Raw genomic sequence first — 22,644 nt, forward strand, 5'->3', positions numbered from 1 at the left:
GTTTTCAATGTTCATGCATTTCCTCTGGACAGAGGGATAAAATTAATCAATGCATGTTTTCTATACTAAACAGACACAAGGTAGAATTTATTGCATCTGCAGTTAACTCTAGATTTTTTGCAAAAGACACACAATAATAAAAGATCGGTATTTAACTAAATATATTTTTTCCCATAATATTTGTATTTTATTTTCATTTTTTAAACACTTTGAAATACAGCCTTTTACAACCACAAAAAAATGACTTCCATACAACCATAACATTGCTCCTTTTACTCTAGAAAGACCAAATAAAATGTTTAAAGAACTCAACGCTTAACGAGAATGCTTCTCCTGTTTTTGCACATGGTAATCTATTCAAAAATGAATTTTAAAATCATAATGTATACAAAATTAAACAAATATATGTTGAAGACATTATTCATTCTACAAGGTCTGCATTGTCCACAAAGATTAGTCATCCACTATTAAATCCAAATTCTTTAATGTAAGTAATGAAAGGACTCCATGTGTTTTCAAATACATGCTGTTTAGCCTTTAATATTTAAGTTATATTCTAATGGAAGGCTAGATTTAACTAAATATATTTAAATTCATAAATACAAAATCACAGACTTCTTAAAAACGTTTTTAAATGTAACAAATCAAATTAAGAATTTAAAATCTATTTGATGAAAAAAACACTAAAACTATTTTTAATCTTAAAGGATTAGTTCAGCCAAAAATAACAATTAAATCATAATTACTCCTCATTAAGTAATCCTACGTGTTTATGACTTTCTTTTTTCAGACAAATTCAGTTGGAGTTATTTAAAAAAAATTGTCTGATCTTTCAAGCCGTCTGATGCAACTTCCCTTGTGTTGCACTCCATCGGTTAATGAGAAGTTTAATAGAAAGTTAAACCAATAAATCGATGTGTTTTTGTAAAAAAAATATCCATATTCAAAATGCAATAATCTCTTTAATCTAATTTAGTCTAATAACATTATGCAAGATCCATAAACAAACTTTGTCTAGAAACTCAACTGTTTTTGATCTCCAAACCTAAATGTAATACCAGATGAAACGCTGAGCAAATGGTGCGAAACAGGGAAGAGTCAGATGACACTGAAACTGTGCCAGAGCAGCTAGAGGAATTACAAACACCCTGCGTTATGTGGATGAAGTCGAGAAACGCTTCCCACCACAGCGTGGGCTGCAGAGTATTATTGATTTCTGAAGAGCTCCAACAAACAACCTGACAGCTGCAGTAATTCAGGACTGCATCTATACAATGAACCAAATACACACTGCCAGAAATGACCAAACACACCATGCGCTAATGTGGCACTGCCTTGTAAGAAAATATCGCCAACAAAAGAAAAATCTTCTCGGTAAACAGGCCGAGAACCTTGTGCTAATCCAAAGATCTGGGCAGAATGCCTGAAAGTCGTTGAGCCACCAGCCTCAGCAATTTGCTTTGTGGCAGCAGCTAGCGAGCAGTCATGCTAACTGTGAGCATAATTATAGCTAATGGTTAAGGCCCGGTGTTTAATAGAGCCCCTTTCTCCCACCACAGATGCTACGCAGCCAAAGGAAGTAGGGTTTGTGTTTTATTCAGAGCTGCCCGTGGTCGGCCCACGGGAGGACCCCTGCTCTGCATCAATGGGTCGTGATGCTCGCATTTCCACTTGAAAGCCATTCTCTGCTATAATGGCTCCAGCTGTGAGGGAGCCGATGAGCATGGCAATCGGCCACAAGGAGAAGATATCCAGAAGAGAACATCAGGAACACCCGGGACGCCCAATTTATGCATAAGCTGGAGTAGCAATTCTGGAAGAGCAGCAGCGGTGACGGAAGTAATCGCAATTGAGAGAAGTTAATTCAATGACAGCAACAGAAGTTATCAAAACCAAAAAATGAATTTACTCACAGTCATGTCATTCCAAAACTGTATGACTTTCTTTTGTGGAGCATTAAGGATGATATTTTGGATAGTGCATTCCTTTCCTTACAATGTAGTGTTATTTTAGCATCATTTATGTTTATTATAATACAAACACTTTTTATTAGCTTTTAATTGTATATTTTCAGTGTCCACTTTGTTCACATGGCACTTGAGGTTTAGGGATTTTGTGAAGTGATTTTTTCAGTTTTGGATCGATAGACATACACAGTGTATATAGTAAATCTAGTACTTGAACTTGTTTGAAATTGAAGCATAATTTTCATCTAATATTAATATTATATTTTAATGCATTGTGATTTTAATTCATTTTTTTTATAGTCTTAGTTTTTAGGATTATTTCAGGTCTACATCCCTTTCAATCCAATCAAAATTTTATTAGGACTGAGCTGAATCAAATTGACTGAGTTGTTTACAAAAAGGTTTTCATTCAAATTGAGCCATCAATAACTAATTATTTGGGGGCGTGTAAACTTAAAGCAAATAAACGTGGACATATGTTGTTTTGGACCCCATTGACTTTCATTCTTCAAAATATCTTCTTCTGTGTTACACAGAACTAAGAAAGTCATACATGTTTGGAACAACTTTAAGTGGAGTAACTAATTTTTCATTTTTGGGTGAACTATCCCTTTAAGAATCTGAACCAAACCAGAAGTGAGGGACAGTGTGAGGAATATTAAAGTCACAATGGTAATAAATTACATCAGCATCCAGTCAGACAATTACGTCTGACACCCTAGAAGACCGAAGGTAGAGACCTAAGGCACTTTAACATACGCCTTTCACATGCTAATGGCCTCATTAGTGCCCAAGCTCAAAGTGCGTGTAGCCCCTATCATTCTTCTTTTTCTTGCTAAGAGTCTATGGCCATCACTGCAATCATCCTGTGAAGTTTCTTCTTGTAATTTTTCTATTACTTGGTTGCAAATTTCTGGTCTGGTCTCCATTAATTCCTATTATATACTGAGTCATATGGACTACAAGGTATTTTGAAACAATATCTGAAACAAAAATAAAATATTACCATGCAATGAGGGTATCTGACCAGATTTACTATGAAGCTTAGATTTCAACACAATGTAACAAACATCGTTCACGGTGCTTGGCCCAGATCATAGCTGCCCGCAGCTGCATTTACTCTAGTAGATTAAGAAAGTTGTTCAAGAAGTCTTACAAAGGTAAAAAAGTTTAAATAACAAAAAGGGGATTTAACTACCTCCATTTAAGAACAGATAAATCTATACTTCTGCATTAAGCACAGTAAACACTTACCGGTTTTCCTCCTGCTGGGTGGTGCCTTGGCTGCCTGCTCAAGAATGAGGTCTGAAAAAAACTTCCTGCGTGCTTCTTCTCCCGGCATGCTTAAACAAACCACCTCCCCGTATGAACGGCTGAAGATGCATGTCAGCTGTAGAAAATACAAATAAAAAAAGATAGCAAAATTTAGAAATTTAAAATTTTTTTGCAGTTTGTAATTAAGTCAGCAGACTGAAAAATTAATAGAAAATAACCTTACATATGCTTTTTAACAACAAAAATTAGACACACACATATACATACATACATATATTTATATGACACTATGTGGAATCCAGGCTAAAGTCTTAAAATCTAGTAAAGAGATAAGTATCAAAGCTTGATTTCGACCATTATTTTCAATATGACTTCAATCTTTGACCTTACTCAGTTGATATTAAAGATTTCAAGGTTACATTTTTACAGAATGTTCTTTAGCTAATGAATGATGGTTTTATGTAAAACAGTAAATCACCTATATATATATATATATATATATATATATATATATATATATATATATATATATATATATATATATATATATATATATATATATATATATATATATATATATATATATATATATGCTTTAAGTTGAGCATCATAAACAGTGATTCATGAAGTCAACATATACAAACTGTGAGAACATCTGCCATGAAAATAACACTCCAAATCACCCATACTGCTCTTCAAAAGCTGCCAACCAGCAGGGATCAAATCCCTGGGACTCCACTAAAAAGCATCACACATCTCGCCAAAAAGTAGACCAGCCAACATACAAACTCATTTAAACTTGTGTTGAACCCTGTCGATTTGGTTTTCCCACAGCATTCTTTGTTCTTGTGCGTAACACTTTTTTTTCTGGTTTTCACCCCGAAAGCACATTGCATGACGGGCTTTGACTCTCGAAAATATTCTCCCGGCATGAAGCATTGTTCTGCTCAGCTTGAACTATGAAAAGAAAGTTTGCTGGTAAACATACAGTATTTAAAGGGTAAAACCCAAAGCAGTTAGAAGACATCAGATATTTTTTTAAATGTTCAAATAAATAATTTAGTATAATCATTATCATATGTCATATTATACTCATTATATTATTTTATACATATATACACACATAGAGAGAAATACATTAACACGTTAAAACGGATTGAACAACATGTTTTATGCATAATTTCCCTTTGATTTTATCACCGTTTAATGATCAGAATAGGGTTACAACTCTTCTTTTTAATAAGCCAGTGGTTTACTCAAATTTTAGGGGTAGGTTTACAAATTCGGCTCGAGGAGCAAAAAACATGGTGTTTCAGCAACACATCCTACTTGACAAAATCATGGCTGCCGTCAGTCAGCCAATTAGAAGAGCAGGATAACAAAAGGCTTTAACGAAGAGTGATTTGACGGAAGATAATGAAAGGATGGAGAAGAAATGTGATGATGCACGCATCCTTCCTGACAGCCAAAGACTCGTGCATGAAGAGAAATCCTGAAAATAATGACCAGAGTCTGGTGCACATGGTCACAGGTGTCATTGAAGAGTGTTTTAATGAGCAGTCTCATATGGCTACATTCAACTCTAATTTCACATGGTAAAGTGTGCTGTGCCAGTCCAATTACTGAAGTCTGGGAGCGTTTTTTCTTTTACTGAATCAGCAGTTTAAACTTCACTGTAAGTTTCTTCAAGACTGCAGCAATCAGGACAAATTAAATCAGGTAAAGGCTAAAGACTCCTAAATATCAGAAAGCTCTCATATCTTAGCGCAAACTGAGCCACTTTAAGAAGTCTCCAGGGCTCCCCAAATATTACAAGGCGGCGACAGATTTAGGAGAGAATTTCTCCATAATGAGGACCCGCAGAGCACTTTAAGTTCAATTTCCAATCATGAGCAGGTATTGAAGATCCAAACAATCCCTCATCAACTGCATTATTTTATGTGTTGTTCCCCTCATGGCAGATTTGTTTCCACTCAGGTTGCTTTCAGACTTCTTTGGTCCCAACTCTTGAGGCGAGATGAAGGGAAGCAAAGCAAGTAACCCACAAAAGAGCCAGGTAGTGATTTTATGATTTGTCTCAGAGCTGATGGAAGCCTTGGAGACTAATGCAGATTCTGAGAGGAAGAGAGCTGAGAGACTAAATAGGCCTTTCAACTCGCCCGAGAACAAGGCATCCAGAGGAAATGTGGAAAACACATTTCTCGTCTCCTCCTGTCATTCTCTTATTGACGCATGTTTCATCTTCACTTCAAATGAACAACAAGCAGATAAGAAACTGATAAATAATACAGTTGGGATTTGCAAACCGGTGTGATATCTGAATTTAAAGTCATCATCAAAGGACATACGCAATGTGTTTTACTTTCATAATGCAACATTTTCAGGATGCTTTCAATTAAGAGGTAAAAATGAAGTTGTGCCATATAAATATGTTTTTAAAAAGTTATTTCAAACCATGGTGTCAACTTTGGACGATCCCCGGGGGGTAAAATGCCCCACTGATTGAAACTTAAAGGGATATTTAATTCAAAAATGAACATGCGGTCATTATTTACTCACCCTCATGTCACACAAAAACAAGTGTGTCTGACTTTCTTCTGTGGAAAAGATTTTGAAAGTTTTTTTTTTTTTTGTCCATAAAATAAAAGTCAATGAGATGCAATGTAATTTGGAGGCCAACGTTCTCCAAAATATCTTATTTTGTGATGCGAGTTAAAAAGTTTGAAACAACGTTTTGGAGCAGAATTTAACTTTAAACACTTTGGGTTTTTTTTTTTTTTTTTGCAGTCTAATTTTCCAGTTAAAAAATGGTTGAAAGAAAATGTATTTTGTGGGGAAAAAACTGTGCTGGAGTAACAAGATGAAATAGAATTATACTGATGATATAATCGCTAACAATGAATCTAAGAATCTTTAAGTATTGCATGTCAAGTACATTTATCTTTTTAGATATTTTAACTGGATAATTAGCCAAAAAGTTTTGCATTTTTGTATTTTTATTATTATGCTGCATTGAAAAACAAGTTTACTAAAAGACTAGTAAAACGTTATGCAAGTAAAGCTGAAATATTAGAAAGTAAAAAAAAAAGGTCACTTTTAAAGCCAACTGTATTGAAAGACTTAGTCTCTGATGGTTTTTTTTTAACCATATATAGTTTGTTTTATTAAAATGTTCACTACCCATATTGACTAAGATTAAAACAATTACAAAATTGCACCGACAGATAAAAAGACATCAGGCTCTTCAACGCAGACCCTGAAGGTGTTCTAGTGAACTAACAAGTGCACACTGAGGTGTAACCTTACACTGCTGGAGCTGACTGCTAGCATCCCTCCTACATGCGCTAGCATGAGCCAAAACTCTTCCCGCACCCGAGCACAGGGCCACGTACCTTCTCCCTGTGATCTACACCACCTGCCCCCACTGCAGATGCTGTTTACAGACGGACATGGCATCTGGCTCTACAGCTTTCTCTTTAAGAAATGTGAGGGAACGGACGAGTCGAGAGATTTTTTGTGGTTATTTTGTTCCCCTTTCTTTTAATTTATCGGTGGCCTCACCCCTGACGTGCAGTGCTGCAGAGAGGACAGCTGTCTCGCTGAACATGCCAGAAGCCCAAGGCCAGTGCAAACTGTTCTCGAGCTTCTACTTTGCATATTTGGGATGCACTTAATGCGGATAAGCTCTGGGCTAATGGACTTTTTAAAATCTTGAACCAAAATAGGTTCAATATCTTCTCACTTAAGGCCTACTTGAGGTGAATGGAACGGGAAATTGTTTCTTAGGTATGCCGGTTTTTTAAATATTACAACCAATCTGTCAGCATGTTGATTTTGTACAGTTAATATAATTAATATGAGAAAAAGAAGGAGAGAGTGAGTAATTTTTTTGTTTTTCAAAAAGCATGTCAAAATGGAAAGCAAGCCCAATCACAAATAAATCTTTGGATTGTTTCCAAGATTTCACCAAAACAACCTGGTCTAGATGAAAATAGTCACTAAATAAACTGCAGAGTTATGATCAGCTCATGCCTTTCACATAATTTTGACGCTTCATTTTTTCAATAACATAGGGCTGCACAATGCTTATAGCACAACTTTGGAAACACAACACGAGTCAACAATCTTCCCATATTTGTAATGAGAAGCACTTGTGAACCAGCTGTTGTCAACAAAAGAGAAGCTTTAATGGCTTTCTGCCAAAAAAAATAAGGTTTAACATTTGAAACCAAAAGAAATTAAATATTAAATATTACTATTGAAGTTTTACTGTGTAATGTAAATTAAAAGGCTTAAATACTTGATTTTTAAGTTTACAGTGAAATATGAAAATTTCGATATTAATTATTTTGTTTAATATATATATATATATATATATATATATATATATATATATATATATATATTTTATATATATATATATATATATATATATATATATATATATATATATATATATATATATATATATTTTTTTTTTTTTTTTTTTTTTTTTTGTAATAATTAAATTAAATAACAATTTTGACCAGAAAACTCACAATTACATTTTTCCTCAAATCATGGTGATATTTTGCCGAAATTAACTAAAAAACATTACTCATTTACATAAAAAACGTATTTGTCTTGTCCAGAGTTAATATGGCTACAATAAACCTGCAACAACAATTTAGATTTAGTGCTGTCGATTCAATCTGGGGGGATATCAGCTATGATACTGTGATCACAGATAAAACCAACAGATTCCAGAAACCAGCATATTCATCCATTATGTACTTCTTCCTAAGGGTTAATTTAAAAGTTTATTCATCAGTTAAGGAAAGTACATTTCCAACTCAGTCTAAAGCATGACTACCGGGTGTTTCATATAACTACCTGCTGACATCAGTGAAGGCCAAATACATCCTGATCCTTCACAGCACTCCTTTCTGAATTCCACACACAAACTCTCCATCTCCAAATCTCACAGGCCCTGGATTCAAGTGTTCATGAGAGGGAGCGGCCGGAATGGTTTATTCTAAGGGAGAATCTGACCGTAGAAGCTCTAGTGGTGTTACTATGAAGCTCCAGTATTGATCGCAGCTTTAACACAGGACCCCCTGCCCGGATGAAGAGATGATTCTCACACCAAGGTAAGGGTGGTATGATTCAGAGCGAGGATGGTATGATTCCACTGAAGGGGCCTTGGGGTACATTTCAAAGTGGGAACGGGCTTTGTGGATTCAAACAGCCGATTCTCTGAGTTTGCCCACTTCACCATTCAAAGCCACTTCAGATCTTTCTGTGGTTGCCAAAACTCTGGGTTGAAGTCAACATAAAATGAAATTTTTAACCCATTTTACTTTTATACTACAACATATTTCTGATTCAGTCAAGGACAAAAATAACTAAATGAAATGTAGAGCTGGACTTGATAGTATCCATCAGAAATGGACTGAGTCATGAAAACTGGGTGTTCTGTACCACAATGGAGCCACAGCAAGATTGTGGAGGAATACTGCTCCGTTAAGACCTCAAAAGACACACTTTAAGGAAGCTTTTTAACCAGGATTTGCAAGAGATGCCTAAATAGATGCTTGAATATTGGTTAACACTAGACACTTTTGGTTAACATAAACCACCAGGCTGTGCAACCTAGATGAAGTATGCCAGAAGGAAAGTTCTTTCAGAGGTGAAACTATAGATGACGCGGTTTTAACAAATCTTGTCAACATAATGAACTACAAATAAATAGTGTGCATGATTACAGTTATGGCCAATAACTAATAAATGGCCAAAATTTTAATATAAAACAACTAAAAATAAAACGTAAACTAATATAAGCCATTTTAAATATACATTTAGAATGCAGAGCATGAAAAATGTAAATTCATATTGAGTTTCGTTAATAACATTAAAGTGTTATTAAATAAAGGCTTTTTTGTTTTGAAAGATTAACTATCGGAGCGTAACATGATGGCAAAGGTTATATAAAAACTTTAAAATAAAGGAAAACATACACTTAAATATCCAATATTGGCCAGTGTATCCATAGTTGACTGATGCTGATTTAAAGCAAATAATAGTGATAGTGATCAAAAAATCACTTATATATTTTTCCCTTTTCAGCAAAATCAACCAAATGACTATATTATTAAGCATAGCTAATATTTGAAGGGTTTGGTTTTTAAAACGCTGAGTTTCCGCACAATAATAGTATTGAATCTGGTCAGTATTGAAAAGTAAAATTTTTATTTTACGCAAAAAAAGGATACCCAACAAGTTATTAGGTCATGTTTTCTCCCTTTGAATCAATGTAACATGGCAAAGATGAATGCACTTTTAGAAATGGAATATAAGGGAAATGTCATTTTGGGATATCTGTGGTCTAATTTGTTATTGTTGTTCATGATCTTGTTAATGATGAAATTTTCTTTTATTGTTTAATTAATTTATAGCAAACAAGATGACCCGTTGAATTCATTTTGGGAGCGATGGCTGATGAATGTATTTTTAGGCCAGTGCCAAGAGGCTGTCCATATGGATCAACTTACTACGTTGTGTATTTTCAACAGTATCAATATGAAAAATTGCTTTCATATTTATTCAATTGATTTATTTCAGTTAAAAAAAAAAAAAAAAACCTATCATGGATTTATTGCATTTGGGGGGGGGGGGGGGGAATTAAATCTTATAATTCTGATAAAATCAAAATCTGGATTTGAATTTTTTATGTTATCATAACCTAAAGATGCTATGAGAAAGTCTGAAACAGAAAATAGTGGTTTTCATCTTGCCACTTACTCAGCAAAGAAAACACATTTTTACTCAAATTAACCGAAATGGATTTATAGTCTTTTGGAACCAAACTCTTCATTTGTCTCTGCACATTATTCTGGGATAATTCCAGAACTATTACTCATTTCAAAACACAAAAAAAATTCAAGCAATACAAAGCAAACAGATTGACTGTTGACTGCAGATTCATAATGCAAACACTGTCATATTGGTAAAATTTGAACATCACGACACCACAGAGGACTTCAAAGGGGTGATTTAACACTGAAAGTCCAGAAAGTGTGTGAGAAAACAAAAAACAAGTGTGACAGAACCCAGCACCACACAGAGGGTAAAATAACCAACCCATCCTCGTCTGCTATCAATTAAACATGTGTCTTTCCTCAGAGGAATGAGACGGGCTTTAATGAACACACCTTGCAGGAAGAGAGCGAGCAAGAGACAGGGCTGTCAATAACATTAAAGCTTTTATTCCAAACACTCTCGTGCCCTCCTGGTGGGCATCAGTCTCTTCAGTGGGCGCTATGATCAAGGGCTTCGCCACCAGCCAATCACTAGTTGCCCAGCGACTCACCCTGGGATGCATGGGGCGCACAGCATGAGCCGCTGGAGGTGCTTGATGCTGGATTGGGAGGTGAAGCCGCAGAGCTGCCAGAGTGACTCCCCGTCAGCATAATTAAGAGAGAGGGGTTTTTGGTTGTGTGACTTCAGACTGCATTACTTATCTCTTCCTTCCACCCTCTCGCTCCCTCTTTTCCTCTCACATGTTCTTCCTGCCATGTCTTTGAGAATTGATTTTAACGCCTCTGGGTGTGCTTAGAAAAGGACTAGAAAGAACAGAAAGGGAATGATGGGTACAGGTCAGGCCTTAAAGAAAAAAGAAGAACGAGGGACAAAACCTCGAAAACAAAACGAAAAGGAAAAAGGTTGAGCCTTGGCCTAGCGCATGGGACACAAATTAGGCTCAAGTGATCTTTCTCAACAATGTTCAATTCAATTCCACGATGCATCACGATTATATCGAATTTATTTTGTGCATTTTCACTAAATTATTTAAGCAGCCTGGTTTAAATAATTATGTTAACTATGAATGTTATTAATATTATATTAATTCATATATTCATAAATATATAATTAATTATTGTTAAGAATTAAAAGCAAGTATAGCTTTTTAAACATACAAGCAAATGCAAAGTATTAAAGAGGGAAAATACAATTAGGGATAAACGAAAAGCACTTTCATTATCTGGGAGTGTGTGAAGTATCCTAAAGTTTACAGATAGGCTAAACCATAGTTATGGATTTATTCTTTTTCTTTTGCCATTTGATTCTTACTGTTGAGATCATAGACAGTGGCAGCTTTAACAGGCTGCTTTCGCACTGATGCACAGATCTATTTCAACAAATCAGATGTTCTGTTTACATCAATTTCATATCATGAAAGTAGATACAAGTGTATTTAACCGCAGCCACGAGCTTCAGGGCAAGCTGACTAAAAGACTAAAAGGCTAAGCTCAGATACATATCCATTTTATGTTTACCTAGTTTTATAAATCTTCATTTTAATGAATCGGTATAGATTCTTAAAGGAGCAGTAAGCAATTTCTGAGAAACACTGTTGATAATTGAAATCACCAAAATAAACACGCCCCCGCCCAAAAGATCACACTTCCATCTCCCCAAATTCACAGACACACTATGGGGGAACCAGAAACCAATTGATCTCCATCTTGTAGGACATCTCAATTCTCTAATTGAACCGTGAGGAGACGAGGACGAGGAGTGAGGAGCTATGAGCGAAGAGTCTGATCAATCATATTCTGCCGATTTTATATGGTAATTCAAACAATAAATGCCGTTTAGACACTGATGTGTTGTGAAGATGTCTTAGTTCAAACTACAAATAATATTTATTTAAAAAATACTAAAAATCACACTATTTTTTAATGATTAGAATTCAATATGTAAATATTTAGTTCTAATATAGTAAATTTTACCCAACGCATAATTTGAGCGTCATACAATCAACCATCACAGATTTCTATGCAACTTCTTCAGAGTGGGGGGAAATAATTGAAAGTACACCTAACCCTTAGAAAAGAAACTTGTCTCCACAACAAAATATATACAGTTTGTTACACACATGAATATAACACAGAAAAGTGTATTTAGGTTAAGGGGTATGTCCAGGGGACAGATTGGTCACCTCGTCTGGGAGCTGCTGGTAGATGGTCTCTGCTGTGGCGAGGATGAGGAGCGGTGTGAATGAGGGTACATCCTGCAGGAGTGTGAGGAAGCTGCTCTTGACCGTCTCACTGATGGCTTCCCACCAGTCACTGATGTGAGGCATATAGATGATGCTGGGTACACAGCGTCGAGCCTCACGAAACACCTACACACAGACCAGACGTTACAAATGACCACATTCACTCCTATGCAGAAAATAAGGTGGATAGCGTGCGCCGACTACCATCATCACACATTTTAAGCACAATAATAGTTGTACAAGCCCACAGCACCACACACTGGATGTGTGAAGCCTTTAAAAGTGATGCTGTGTTTTTGGGCTTGCCTGAGCACAAGACTCCTCCGGGGTTTTGGCACTGACGGAGTATAGCGTGGGTAGGTCGAGACGGTGCACAGTGAACTTCTCCAGGTGGTGCAGCACAGCAGGGGCCAGGTGTGTGCTCTGCCCTGCGCCCTGGGGTCCCGTCAGCAGCAGCCGTGGCCGGTAAGAGGTGGGCTGCTTGTAGGCAGAACTGAAACAAAAAGAAAAAGGTCACTATCTATCTATCCATCTGTCTAGGTGAGTTAGAAACGTTCAATTCAAACCTAGAAGCACAGAAATGTTGTCTACACAGATGTTAGTTTTGAGAAACTGCTTCAGTTTCTCATCTAGGAAGAGGTGCTGACAACTTGAATGAAGCTACGACGGTCAAATAAAATTTCAATAATGAAGATAAATAAATAAGGTAACTGATAAAGTTGGCAGCTATTTAGGAAGGAAAAATTGTAATGCATTTGTCATCTATACTGTATATTAATATAATAAGATGAACCACTTGCCAACATCTCATTTAAGTGTGAGCAGCTGCAAGTATTGATGATCGCAAGCTAATGCCATAAAACACTGTTTCACTGAACCGTGAAGAACAAATCGATGCAAACGGGATTGAAGTAGGTCTGCTGAGGAACACAAGCTGTCTCAGTGCAGACTGTATGTCCTGCAGCATACCAACAGATGGCAGCAAAACACAGCATTTTGATTTTATCTTGTAGAAACTTTGTTTTGTTTATTTTCTTTTGCCATAACAGCATTAAAATTGCAACATAAGCATAATAAATGAAGGGCCTCAGTGTATGTATGGATTATGAAAGTGCGCGGAGGTTGAAAGCTGAGAATTCAAGTGACTCACGTGGTAAAGTGGAGAAAGGGTTTGTGTGTCGTGATGGAAGCTGCTTCCTTCAGCGATCCTGACTGAGTTTCATAAATGGAAGGAGCACCGAGACATTCCTCGTCCTCGCTGTACGAGTCCTCCACCAACAGATGATTGTCAGTGTCTGAAATCACAGAGAAACCACTTTATATTTCTGCAGACGTCTCTTCAGATGCAGCGTGGTTTATAAAAACAGCAGATTAACAGAAACAGAAAACAAATGAAACATGCAGCAGGAAAAGTGCTCTGATTTGATGCACTAGTATTGGGGTTACTCTGATAATAACAATGATTTGATTTAATCTTAGATTTTATCCCCCTTTCCCTCAGTAGTAAATAAATAAAAATAAAAGGAAAATCTTGCACTTTGATTGAATTAAAAATTGAATTAAAACTTGGTAACGTGTGAATGCAAACGAGCGATTTTAACTAAACTTAGGACTGGTGGTGCTTTCTTTGGTTATTCAGTATTCCTTGAAGAAAGTAACATTAATACTGATAAAATAATAATTATATAATTATATATATATATATATATATATATATATATATATATATATATATATATATATATATATGTATATATATATATATATATACACACACACACACACACACACACACACACATATACACACACACATATAAATTATACTGACACTAACGATTTAAAACGCATCAAGGATTAAAGTGCCCCTACTATGGAAATTGAAAGGTTCATATTTTGGTTTTGGGAGTCCCCAACAACAGTATGACATGCATGCAAGGTCAAAAAAACACTTTTATTATGTTATAATATGCATTTATTTTTACCTTACTTGCTCAACGACTCCCAAACGATTCATTCAATGATTCAAGGGCACAATAAAAATATAAATCTGTCTTGGAAATCTTTAGCGAAAAGGGTTTAAAATCTTCGAGGAAAAAGATTCCATTAATTCAAAAATCAACCATTTAGGAAATATGTATAATAATAATAATAATAATTATAATAATAATAATAATAATAATAATAATAATGAACAAACTCGATCTAGGAAAACTAACATCTCTAACCAGGTGTCCGTTCATCTTTGACATATGAATTTTCTAACTAAATGGTGAACTAAATGGTGCGATGAGTCACATGACTTATTTCAAAGAGAGCAGTCATTAAAAATACTGGGAATTCTATTCCCAGCAGTAATATGAGGTGGTAATTATAAAGCTCTGTATGTAAGGCACAAAAATAGATCTGAATGGATGATGAAACACCTAAATGAGAAAAGAAGGGCAAAGGGAAAAAACTAATTAAACATTTTTTTGTACCTGTGATGTATAGTAGAAATAACTCACTGAACAGAATAAAATCCAACAGCAGGAAATGTGAGCGTACCGTGTGTGTGTTCCCTGTGCAGGAGCTCTGCGTGGGGGAAGACTCGCATCAGGCAGGCCAGCGTTTGGGCCAGTGTGGGCTCCAGCAGGGGCTTCAACACACAGGAAAGGGCCTGACCGGGCGGAGCCAGGGCCCTTTGACCCGCAGGTACTATAGAGCGCAGAGCACGACCAAAATCCTGCGCTCCCAAAACGATGGAGCCCACGTCCAGCTGATAACGCTGGCTGCTGCCGTAGATCTGAGGATAGCACCGCCGCAGAGCCGCTAGCGCAGCCTCTGTGCAAAGTGCTTTGATGTCGGCCCCACAGTAACCTGAGACACAGCAGAGTTAGACACTCATCTGGACAAAAACGTCACCTTTAATACGGTTCAAAAACGTTAGTAAACTGATAACTTTAAATATTTACAACCTAACAGTTGCATCATTACTCAAAATAAATATATATAAAATAAAACAATAAAAGGCTATGAAAAAATAAGATATGAAATGTTTTCACAAGCTCTCATTTTTAGTTTAAATGTTTTAAAATAGTTTTTTAGTTTCCATTTAAAAGTTTTTTTGAATTCGAAATGGTTAGAAATTTGAAAAGATAAAATGAAAAAATAGATTAAACTTTATTATTATTATTTAAGAAGTCTAAATTGACAATAGTCTAGCTTACAGTGAAAATATCAATACTGTGTTCCATTCAACTTAACTCAAGTTTTTTTCATTTTACAGTTGGGAAAACAAACTGCTACTTAATTTTAGACTTTAAGCTACAAACAATAGCCAAAAAGATAAATTTGAGAGCAAATAAAATGTTTCTACATTAAATAATGATAAATCTGTTGAACAAATGTTGACATCTGTGTAAAACAGTCAATTATCTGATTGTGGGAACAACATGTGTTTCATGTTTCATCTTCCAAACATCGGATATCAAAACACTTTATGGTCTCGAGAAATCAAGTAGTAATAACTCATTGCCTTTGAATACAGATTAAACAAACATGTTCTGATCGCCTGTGATTTTTTCACTTTGCAGCATCAGTGAAGAAAGAAATTACTTGAAACTAGGGATATTCATTTTAACCAGTTAACCGTTAATTTGACCGATTGATACAATCAGTTAAATGGTTTAAAAAGTCATTTATTTTCAGTAATTTATCAAAATATTTAAAAAGGTTTGCTGCATAGTTAAAATACGCTAAACATATAATAATAAGAAAAAAATTCTAGAGAAAAAAAAACAAGTCGCGTATCATTTTCTTTCATTCAGAAATAGTCCTAATGCCAACACAAAATGTTTACAAACATTATAATAAACACTGTAAACATAGCGAGGCTATTTTAGTTTCCCTCACTCCACAGTAGGCTATTTAGAAAAGAACAATAAATCAAAATATAGGCTAAATTATAGCCATATAAATAACAAGCCAAAACATTCATTTAGGCTAAAACAAAATTTAAACCAATGTTGGGTCTCTCCAATCAGATGTTTCCATATTCGCGAATGTATTTGAATGCCAAATTTGTTATGTAGCTTACTTCACTGGTGTTCCCAGATTCATCTAAAACAAAATGTTTTGCATAACATCGCAGCGGTACAGTGATAACACTTAACGGCACAGATTTTCCTAAATATTTAAACTGAGCAGTGTGTGTTTTCTTCAAAATGTTTGACTGACTGTATTTTATGATGATAATAAACGGGCTGCATTGTCAAGGTAGCAAAGCTTAACTGTGTACATGCATGCGGCGCCAGCACAATCAAATGATTTTTTTTTCCTTCTAACAGTGGAAGCAACAACTCCTATTAGTCAAAGATAATTGGAATTGTAAAAGGTTTTCCTGTATTTGTGTACATTCACAATAAAAGCAAATCTTTGTGCTTTTGTAAAATAAGCTTAAAGAAAAATAGGATGCTGCTTTCTGCTGCGCTTCCTTTAGCGCAGCACAAAAATGAACCGGAACTCTGCATATTAGGCTACTTGTTGCACAGTTTTTCATTTAATTTCTTAATTTATTATTTAGGTAAAAATATATTTATTGTATCAGCCCATTTATTCGTTTTATATATATGTATCTTTATTATGTTTTTCTCCGCTCTCAGAAGCGCTGCAAGTGCGTGTTGTGATATGAAGGCCATGTGTATCCTCATGTTGTTTGCTGCTTTTTGCGCATGTCAAATTCTTTTTTTTTTTTTTAATGGGTCAAAGACACTCTATCCTTTCTAATTTAATCAAATTCTAACTTAACGGTTAATAATTGGTTAACAAGCATTGGTTGTCAGTTAGGAAAAATAACCAAAATGATCATCCCTACTTGAAACCCAAAACGTGTTCATGCTGCAACTAGTTGTGTTGAGATATAGAGCTGAAGCTAGAAAAGCATCACTTTTGCATCCATCTTACCGACACACTTCTCAGCTAGCTCATCTATGAAGGGTTCAGCTAGCTTGGGGCTCCAGTCCCTGGTGTGGATTTCTAAAATGTGCTTTCGAGCCTGTTGATGAACGTAAACACAAACACAAGACTGTGTACAGATAAAACAAGGCAATTCAAAATGCACAGCAAATCTGTTTTGATCATAAACACTTAACAAAGGGGCTGGTAAAAACATAAGAGCTAACGTCTGATTAGCCAGCACCCTGCTGTGAAGACAAACTACATACACATCTAGAAATCAGACCAGCACTGCGCTGACCTCATATCACAACTTCAAAAACAAAAGCTCAGGCATAGATGATGCACACAATATAAGGGTGTAGATATGTTTGACAATTAGATAAGTTGTGTTCTAGATTCATAAATTGGATTCAGTGTAAACAGAGCTGTTTCTAGTCTAGTTAGTTTGTTACTACCATTTGCGGGTCAAAATTTTCTACAGCAAATAAAATAGAGTTGGTATATAAATCAGTACATCAAGTTTTCTCAATACAATACATTCTCAATAATTAACTGATTTTTTATTTATTTAATAAATTACTCTAAATGGCAAAAATAATAACATAAAAAAATACAGATTTATATATAATTTTACAAATTATATAATATATAAAATAATATATATTATATATATAATACTACAAAAGTAGTGCATTGTGCATTTTTTCATTTAAAAGTACTGCTACATGAAAACAATGCAATAACATTTGGTGTATACACACACACACACACACACACACACACACACATATGTGTGTGTGTGGGGGGGGGGGTCTGAACCCACTACTGAATACACCACATATTAAATATTTTGTACTTTCTCATTACAAATTATGTTTTAATTTATAATTCATAATAAACAACTCCAATTAATTAAATAAAATGTTATGGACTGAAACAATTAGTGAAAACTTATTGCATCTTTCCAATTAATTTGTTTTTTTTTTTCTTTACTAACTACATGTTGTACATTTTTGAAAACTTTTAAAATGTTAATTTTGAAAGGCTTTAAGTATTTTTTAAATCTCCGATTTTTAAGTCTAAAACTCATTGTATAAAATAAAACTACTCCTAGTAATTCAACAAAACACTACTGCATTCAATTCTTCTGATCATTGTTTTCAACCCGTTTCTGGTGTCATTGGGATTTAGAATACTCTCATCTGTTTAAATGATGTTTAATGTTCTTACTTTATCTGAAATCTCTGACTGTTGGATAATATATAATCTAATGTTATAATATCTCTTTCAATAACTAGTTAGCCTCTACTTAAAATAAATGTGTAAAAGTAACATACTTATACTTCAGATGACAGTATTTTTCACAAATAAATAAATATTTAATAAAAACATAATTAAAAAGAAAGTAAACACTGTTACCAACAGGGCACTCAGTATTCTGGGAAGTTTGTGTGCATTAGGAATCATATTTTTCAAATAAAGCCAGGGAAACCCTCATTTTACATACAGCACACAGAGAAAATGACATGAATATGACAGTGGGCAAATGCATAAAGCGCAGCATAAGTTTAAAACATTCATTTCACACGGACCGACCGTCACACAGAGCACACGCGATCATGCTGGATAAAAATGCACTCTTCACAAGATCTCACAACTGGATTCGACTAAGTTTGCAAGGTATGTTAAATTTTATGTTCATTAGTCATTCAAAGATTTGTTTAAAATATTTAAATGTATATTTGCTTAATGCTGATGGCAAACAAGAAGGTATCATCATGTTTGCCTTTCTATTACTATAATAGTAAAATTATTAATAGTTAATAGTTAATATAAAAGCAATCATTATAATACTTTCTGTATACATAAATCCCTTTGTTAAACCGTCTGATTATTAGACAGACTTATATCCATATTAGACAGAACTGTTAACGACGATGATGAACAAGAGAGAGTGTGAGCACTGCATGCGCTCAAGCGCTGCAGCTCTCAGTGCTGTCAAAAAAAAAACACATTGGCCAAACAGAAAAACTTATCGTTCCCATGTCGATATTTGAAAAATGCCAAATATTGGCCGATATATCGGCCTTAGCGATATATCGGTCGACCACTACTTATTTGTAGTTTGAAGGGCTCAATACTTGGCACATCTTTAAACATACAATTTTCAAGTTACTCATAGGTAATGTTTAGGCCTTTAGCTCCGGTCATGAAATGTTTTGAACTAAAGCAGGGAAGCTTTGATATCAGCAGAGATCGGCATACTAAAGTAACCTCATCAAAATTAACTGGCTTTCCGTTTATCAAGATTAAAACGAGCTTGGCAAGCAGAATCTGAGATTATCGCAGATAAAAGACGACATTTTAGTGACCAAACCAACTGCAAAAGACTTCAAACTGAGCTGTCAGACAAGTCCAGGATAAGTGTTTTGAGAGAGGGACACGAGGACGCTCTGGGACACTGAATGTCAGTTGGCTCCGAAATACCATGTAGGAGTTCAAAAGGATTTGCACACCTTTTTATCTGGCAGGTTGAACAGAAACTCCCGGTCAAAGCGGCCGGGCCTCCTGAGTGCGGGGTCAATAGAGTCGAGTCTATTTGTAGCACCGATGACCACTATCTCCCCCCGGCTGTCCAAACCATCCATCAATGCCAGTAATGTAGACACTATGGAGCTAAATCATAAAAAGAGAAAACAAAATGACTGGTTAAACTCTTCAAATGTAAAATGAATAGGTGCTGATGTGTGAATGTGGGTAGTACATCAAACTCTTTAAAAGAGCAAGAAAAATCTTGTTTTCCGTCGTATACTCCTTGTAATACTAAAAGCCTTTGTGTGGAAATCATATCGAACTACTTGATTTCTTCAGGAGCTTTTCTAATCCTGATGATGAAACCTTCTGCAATCCCCACCGCATTCATTCAAACGCATTACCTGTGAATCTGATCCTGCCTGCTGGAGCGAACAGGAGCGAGGCCATCAATCTCATCGAAAAAGATGATGGAGGGTCTCATGAGGTATGCCTGCCAGGACGAGAGGAAAACATCACCTGGCTGGATAATCACACATCTAACACTTCAAAACAGCAGGAGAGAGAACCGAGCCTGACACCTGTTTTATAGGGATATGTGATTCACTCCAAATCTAAAAAGACAACTTGTGATACACTACAAGAATCAACAAAATACAAATCTGTAAATATCTGACACTGTTTAAAGAGTACAGGGAGACAAAGGCAGATTTTTTTCTTCTAAAAAAAAACAAAACAGTAAAAGCTAGGTTCAGTTATGCTGCATAAGCGATATTTTATTTTTTTCTCTCACAACTTTTCATAATAAAATGTATTGAAATGAATAGAATTTTTTTTTTTTTAATAGAAATCCAATCCTCAAATGAATATTAATTAACTTTATATTTTAAACTATCAATTTACATTTTCAGTAGTGGAAAAATGATTATTTTCAAGATTTATATTAGATTTCAAATACTGGATTTTCAATAATACTTGATTTAATATGTATTTTTTGACTATTATTTGACTGTATTTTTTCACTAATTATAATTATCAGTATTATTATTTATGTTGTAGTTGATGATGTTATTATTGTTATTATTGAGCAAATGACAAAACCGTTTTAAAACTGTAACCTGCAAAGACGTTTAACACTTAATTTAACACTTGAACATTTTCTAAATTAACCCTAATTTTCTTTTACATAAAACAAACATCCAGGAATGTGCAATATCTGGTCATCAATAAATATCAGCTCACAGACAACAGAAATGATCTCAAAGTCATACTAGAGCCAGGATTGTGAGGTCACCTGATCAAAAAGTAGGCGGAGCTGTCGTTCAGACTCTCCCACCCATTTGCTGAGGCAGTCTGCGCCCTTGCGCATGAAAAAAGACACCTTCCTGTCACCCTGACTGCATTCATTGGCCAAAGCTCGTGCCACCAGCGTCTTCCCAGTTCCTGGAGGCCCATAAAACAGACATCCTCTGCAAAGCGGGGAAAACATGTTACAAATGTTAGTGTCAACCTCTGACACGTCAACTAAACACAAAACTGAAAAATATACGCAATAAAACCTTACCTTGGGGGCTGGATCTTAAACTTCTCAAACACTTCTGGATATAATAAAGGAAAGACGACCATCTCTTTTAAAGACTGAATGTGATGGGAGAGACCTCCAATACTGTCAAACTTCACCTGCATTGAAAGAGACAAGAACATATGCTAACCCACAAAGTATCTTTATCCTCAGTAAAGAAATGTAGAGAAGTGTAGAAACATTCAGACTCACAGAAGTGTCCAGATTCATGGGATCCACATCTGCCAAACTAGCACCCACTTTTACTCTGTCTCGAAGCACACCGCTGGACAGATCCTCTGCTCGCAGGTTCATGGGTAGACACCTGTCACACAAAAAAATCAAGCAACATCAAACCTTAGTAAAAATGTAGCCATGTAATAAGTCACATATTGAGTGAATTAATAGTTGTTCTGTTTTTATGTCACCTGTTACGAGCTCGGCTCATGCTTTTGCTTTTCCGCCTCTCAAATCGCTCTTCATCAGACGATGATGTCGATTCACTACTGTGAATGGCATGTTTCTTTACTCTGGTTACGAAAACACAGTGTTGATTTAGTATTATTGAGATTATATTATAGCTTTTATTAATAGTATTTTATATTAGTATTTTTAATGCTTAATTTTACATTTTGCTTTAATTTGCTTTTAAATTTTATTGTGAGTTTTAGTACCACATTTTGTGGACTATAAGTCGCACTTTTTTTCATATTTTGGCTGGTCCTGCGATTTATAGTCAGGTGCGACTTATTTATCAAAATTAATTTGACATGAACCAAGAGAAATGAATCAAGAGAAAACATTACTGTCTACAGCCGCCAGAGGGCGCTCTATGCTGCTCAGTGCTCCTGTAGTCTACACTGAAAACAGAGCGCCCTCTCTCGGCTGTAGATGGAAATGCTTTCTCTTGGTTCTAATAATATGTTACATTTTTAAATGTAATATTTTGTTTCACTTAACTTTCCATTCTTTTTTTTTTTTCTTGTTTTTGAGTTAATTATAACAACCCTCAAACAGAAAACATTGCCCTCCAAAAAAGGAAGATATTACACATAAGAAAACACTTCTGAAAAAAAAAGAAATGCACCTAATATGGCTTCTTCTTGCAGGAGATCTGTGCGTGTCGAACAGAGAGCCCTTGCTCTGCTTTCTGTTCACTGGCTCTGAGAAAACAAATGAAAACGCATTTAAAAGACAAAATCATTCATTAAAATAGCCAGTGATTGCACACGCTGCATGGCATGGGAACATCTGAGGGTCAAAAGGATGTTTTAGGTGCTCAAGCACATAAGCATGAATGAAAACTGTCTGAGCATCGATGCTCATGAGTGC

At 35.3% G+C, this 22,644-nt stretch overlaps 1 protein-coding gene across 2 annotated transcripts in view; it reads right to left on the reverse strand.

Moving 5' to 3' along the window:
- Window positions 1–22,644, reverse strand: part of LOC113120477 (ATPase family AAA domain-containing protein 2-like) — an 89,151-nt gene that overhangs the window by 53,561 nt on the left and 12,946 nt on the right. For both annotated transcript variants that reach the window (XM_026290304.1, XM_026290305.1), the window contains exons 8-20: window positions 22,400–22,475; window positions 21,741–21,842; window positions 21,526–21,637; window positions 21,316–21,431; window positions 21,046–21,220; window positions 20,156–20,244; window positions 19,736–19,895; window positions 17,226–17,316; window positions 14,829–15,140; window positions 13,433–13,577; window positions 12,589–12,775; window positions 12,223–12,408; window positions 3,222–3,357 (exon numbers count right to left, since the gene is read on the reverse strand). In XM_026290304.1, coding sequence (XP_026146089.1) covers window positions 3,222–3,357; window positions 12,223–12,408; window positions 12,589–12,775; window positions 13,433–13,577; window positions 14,829–15,140; window positions 17,226–17,316; window positions 19,736–19,895; window positions 20,156–20,244; window positions 21,046–21,220; window positions 21,316–21,431; window positions 21,526–21,637; window positions 21,741–21,842; window positions 22,400–22,475 — 1,887 coding nt within the window. The remainder of the gene's footprint in view (window positions 1–3,221; window positions 3,358–12,222; window positions 12,409–12,588; window positions 12,776–13,432; window positions 13,578–14,828; window positions 15,141–17,225; window positions 17,317–19,735; window positions 19,896–20,155; window positions 20,245–21,045; window positions 21,221–21,315; window positions 21,432–21,525; window positions 21,638–21,740; window positions 21,843–22,399; window positions 22,476–22,644) is intronic.

Source organism: Carassius auratus, chromosome 20 (assembly GCF_003368295.1).
Source record: "Carassius auratus strain Wakin chromosome 20, ASM336829v1, whole genome shotgun sequence".
Lineage (NCBI taxonomy): Eukaryota > Metazoa > Chordata > Actinopteri > Cypriniformes > Cyprinidae > Carassius > Carassius auratus.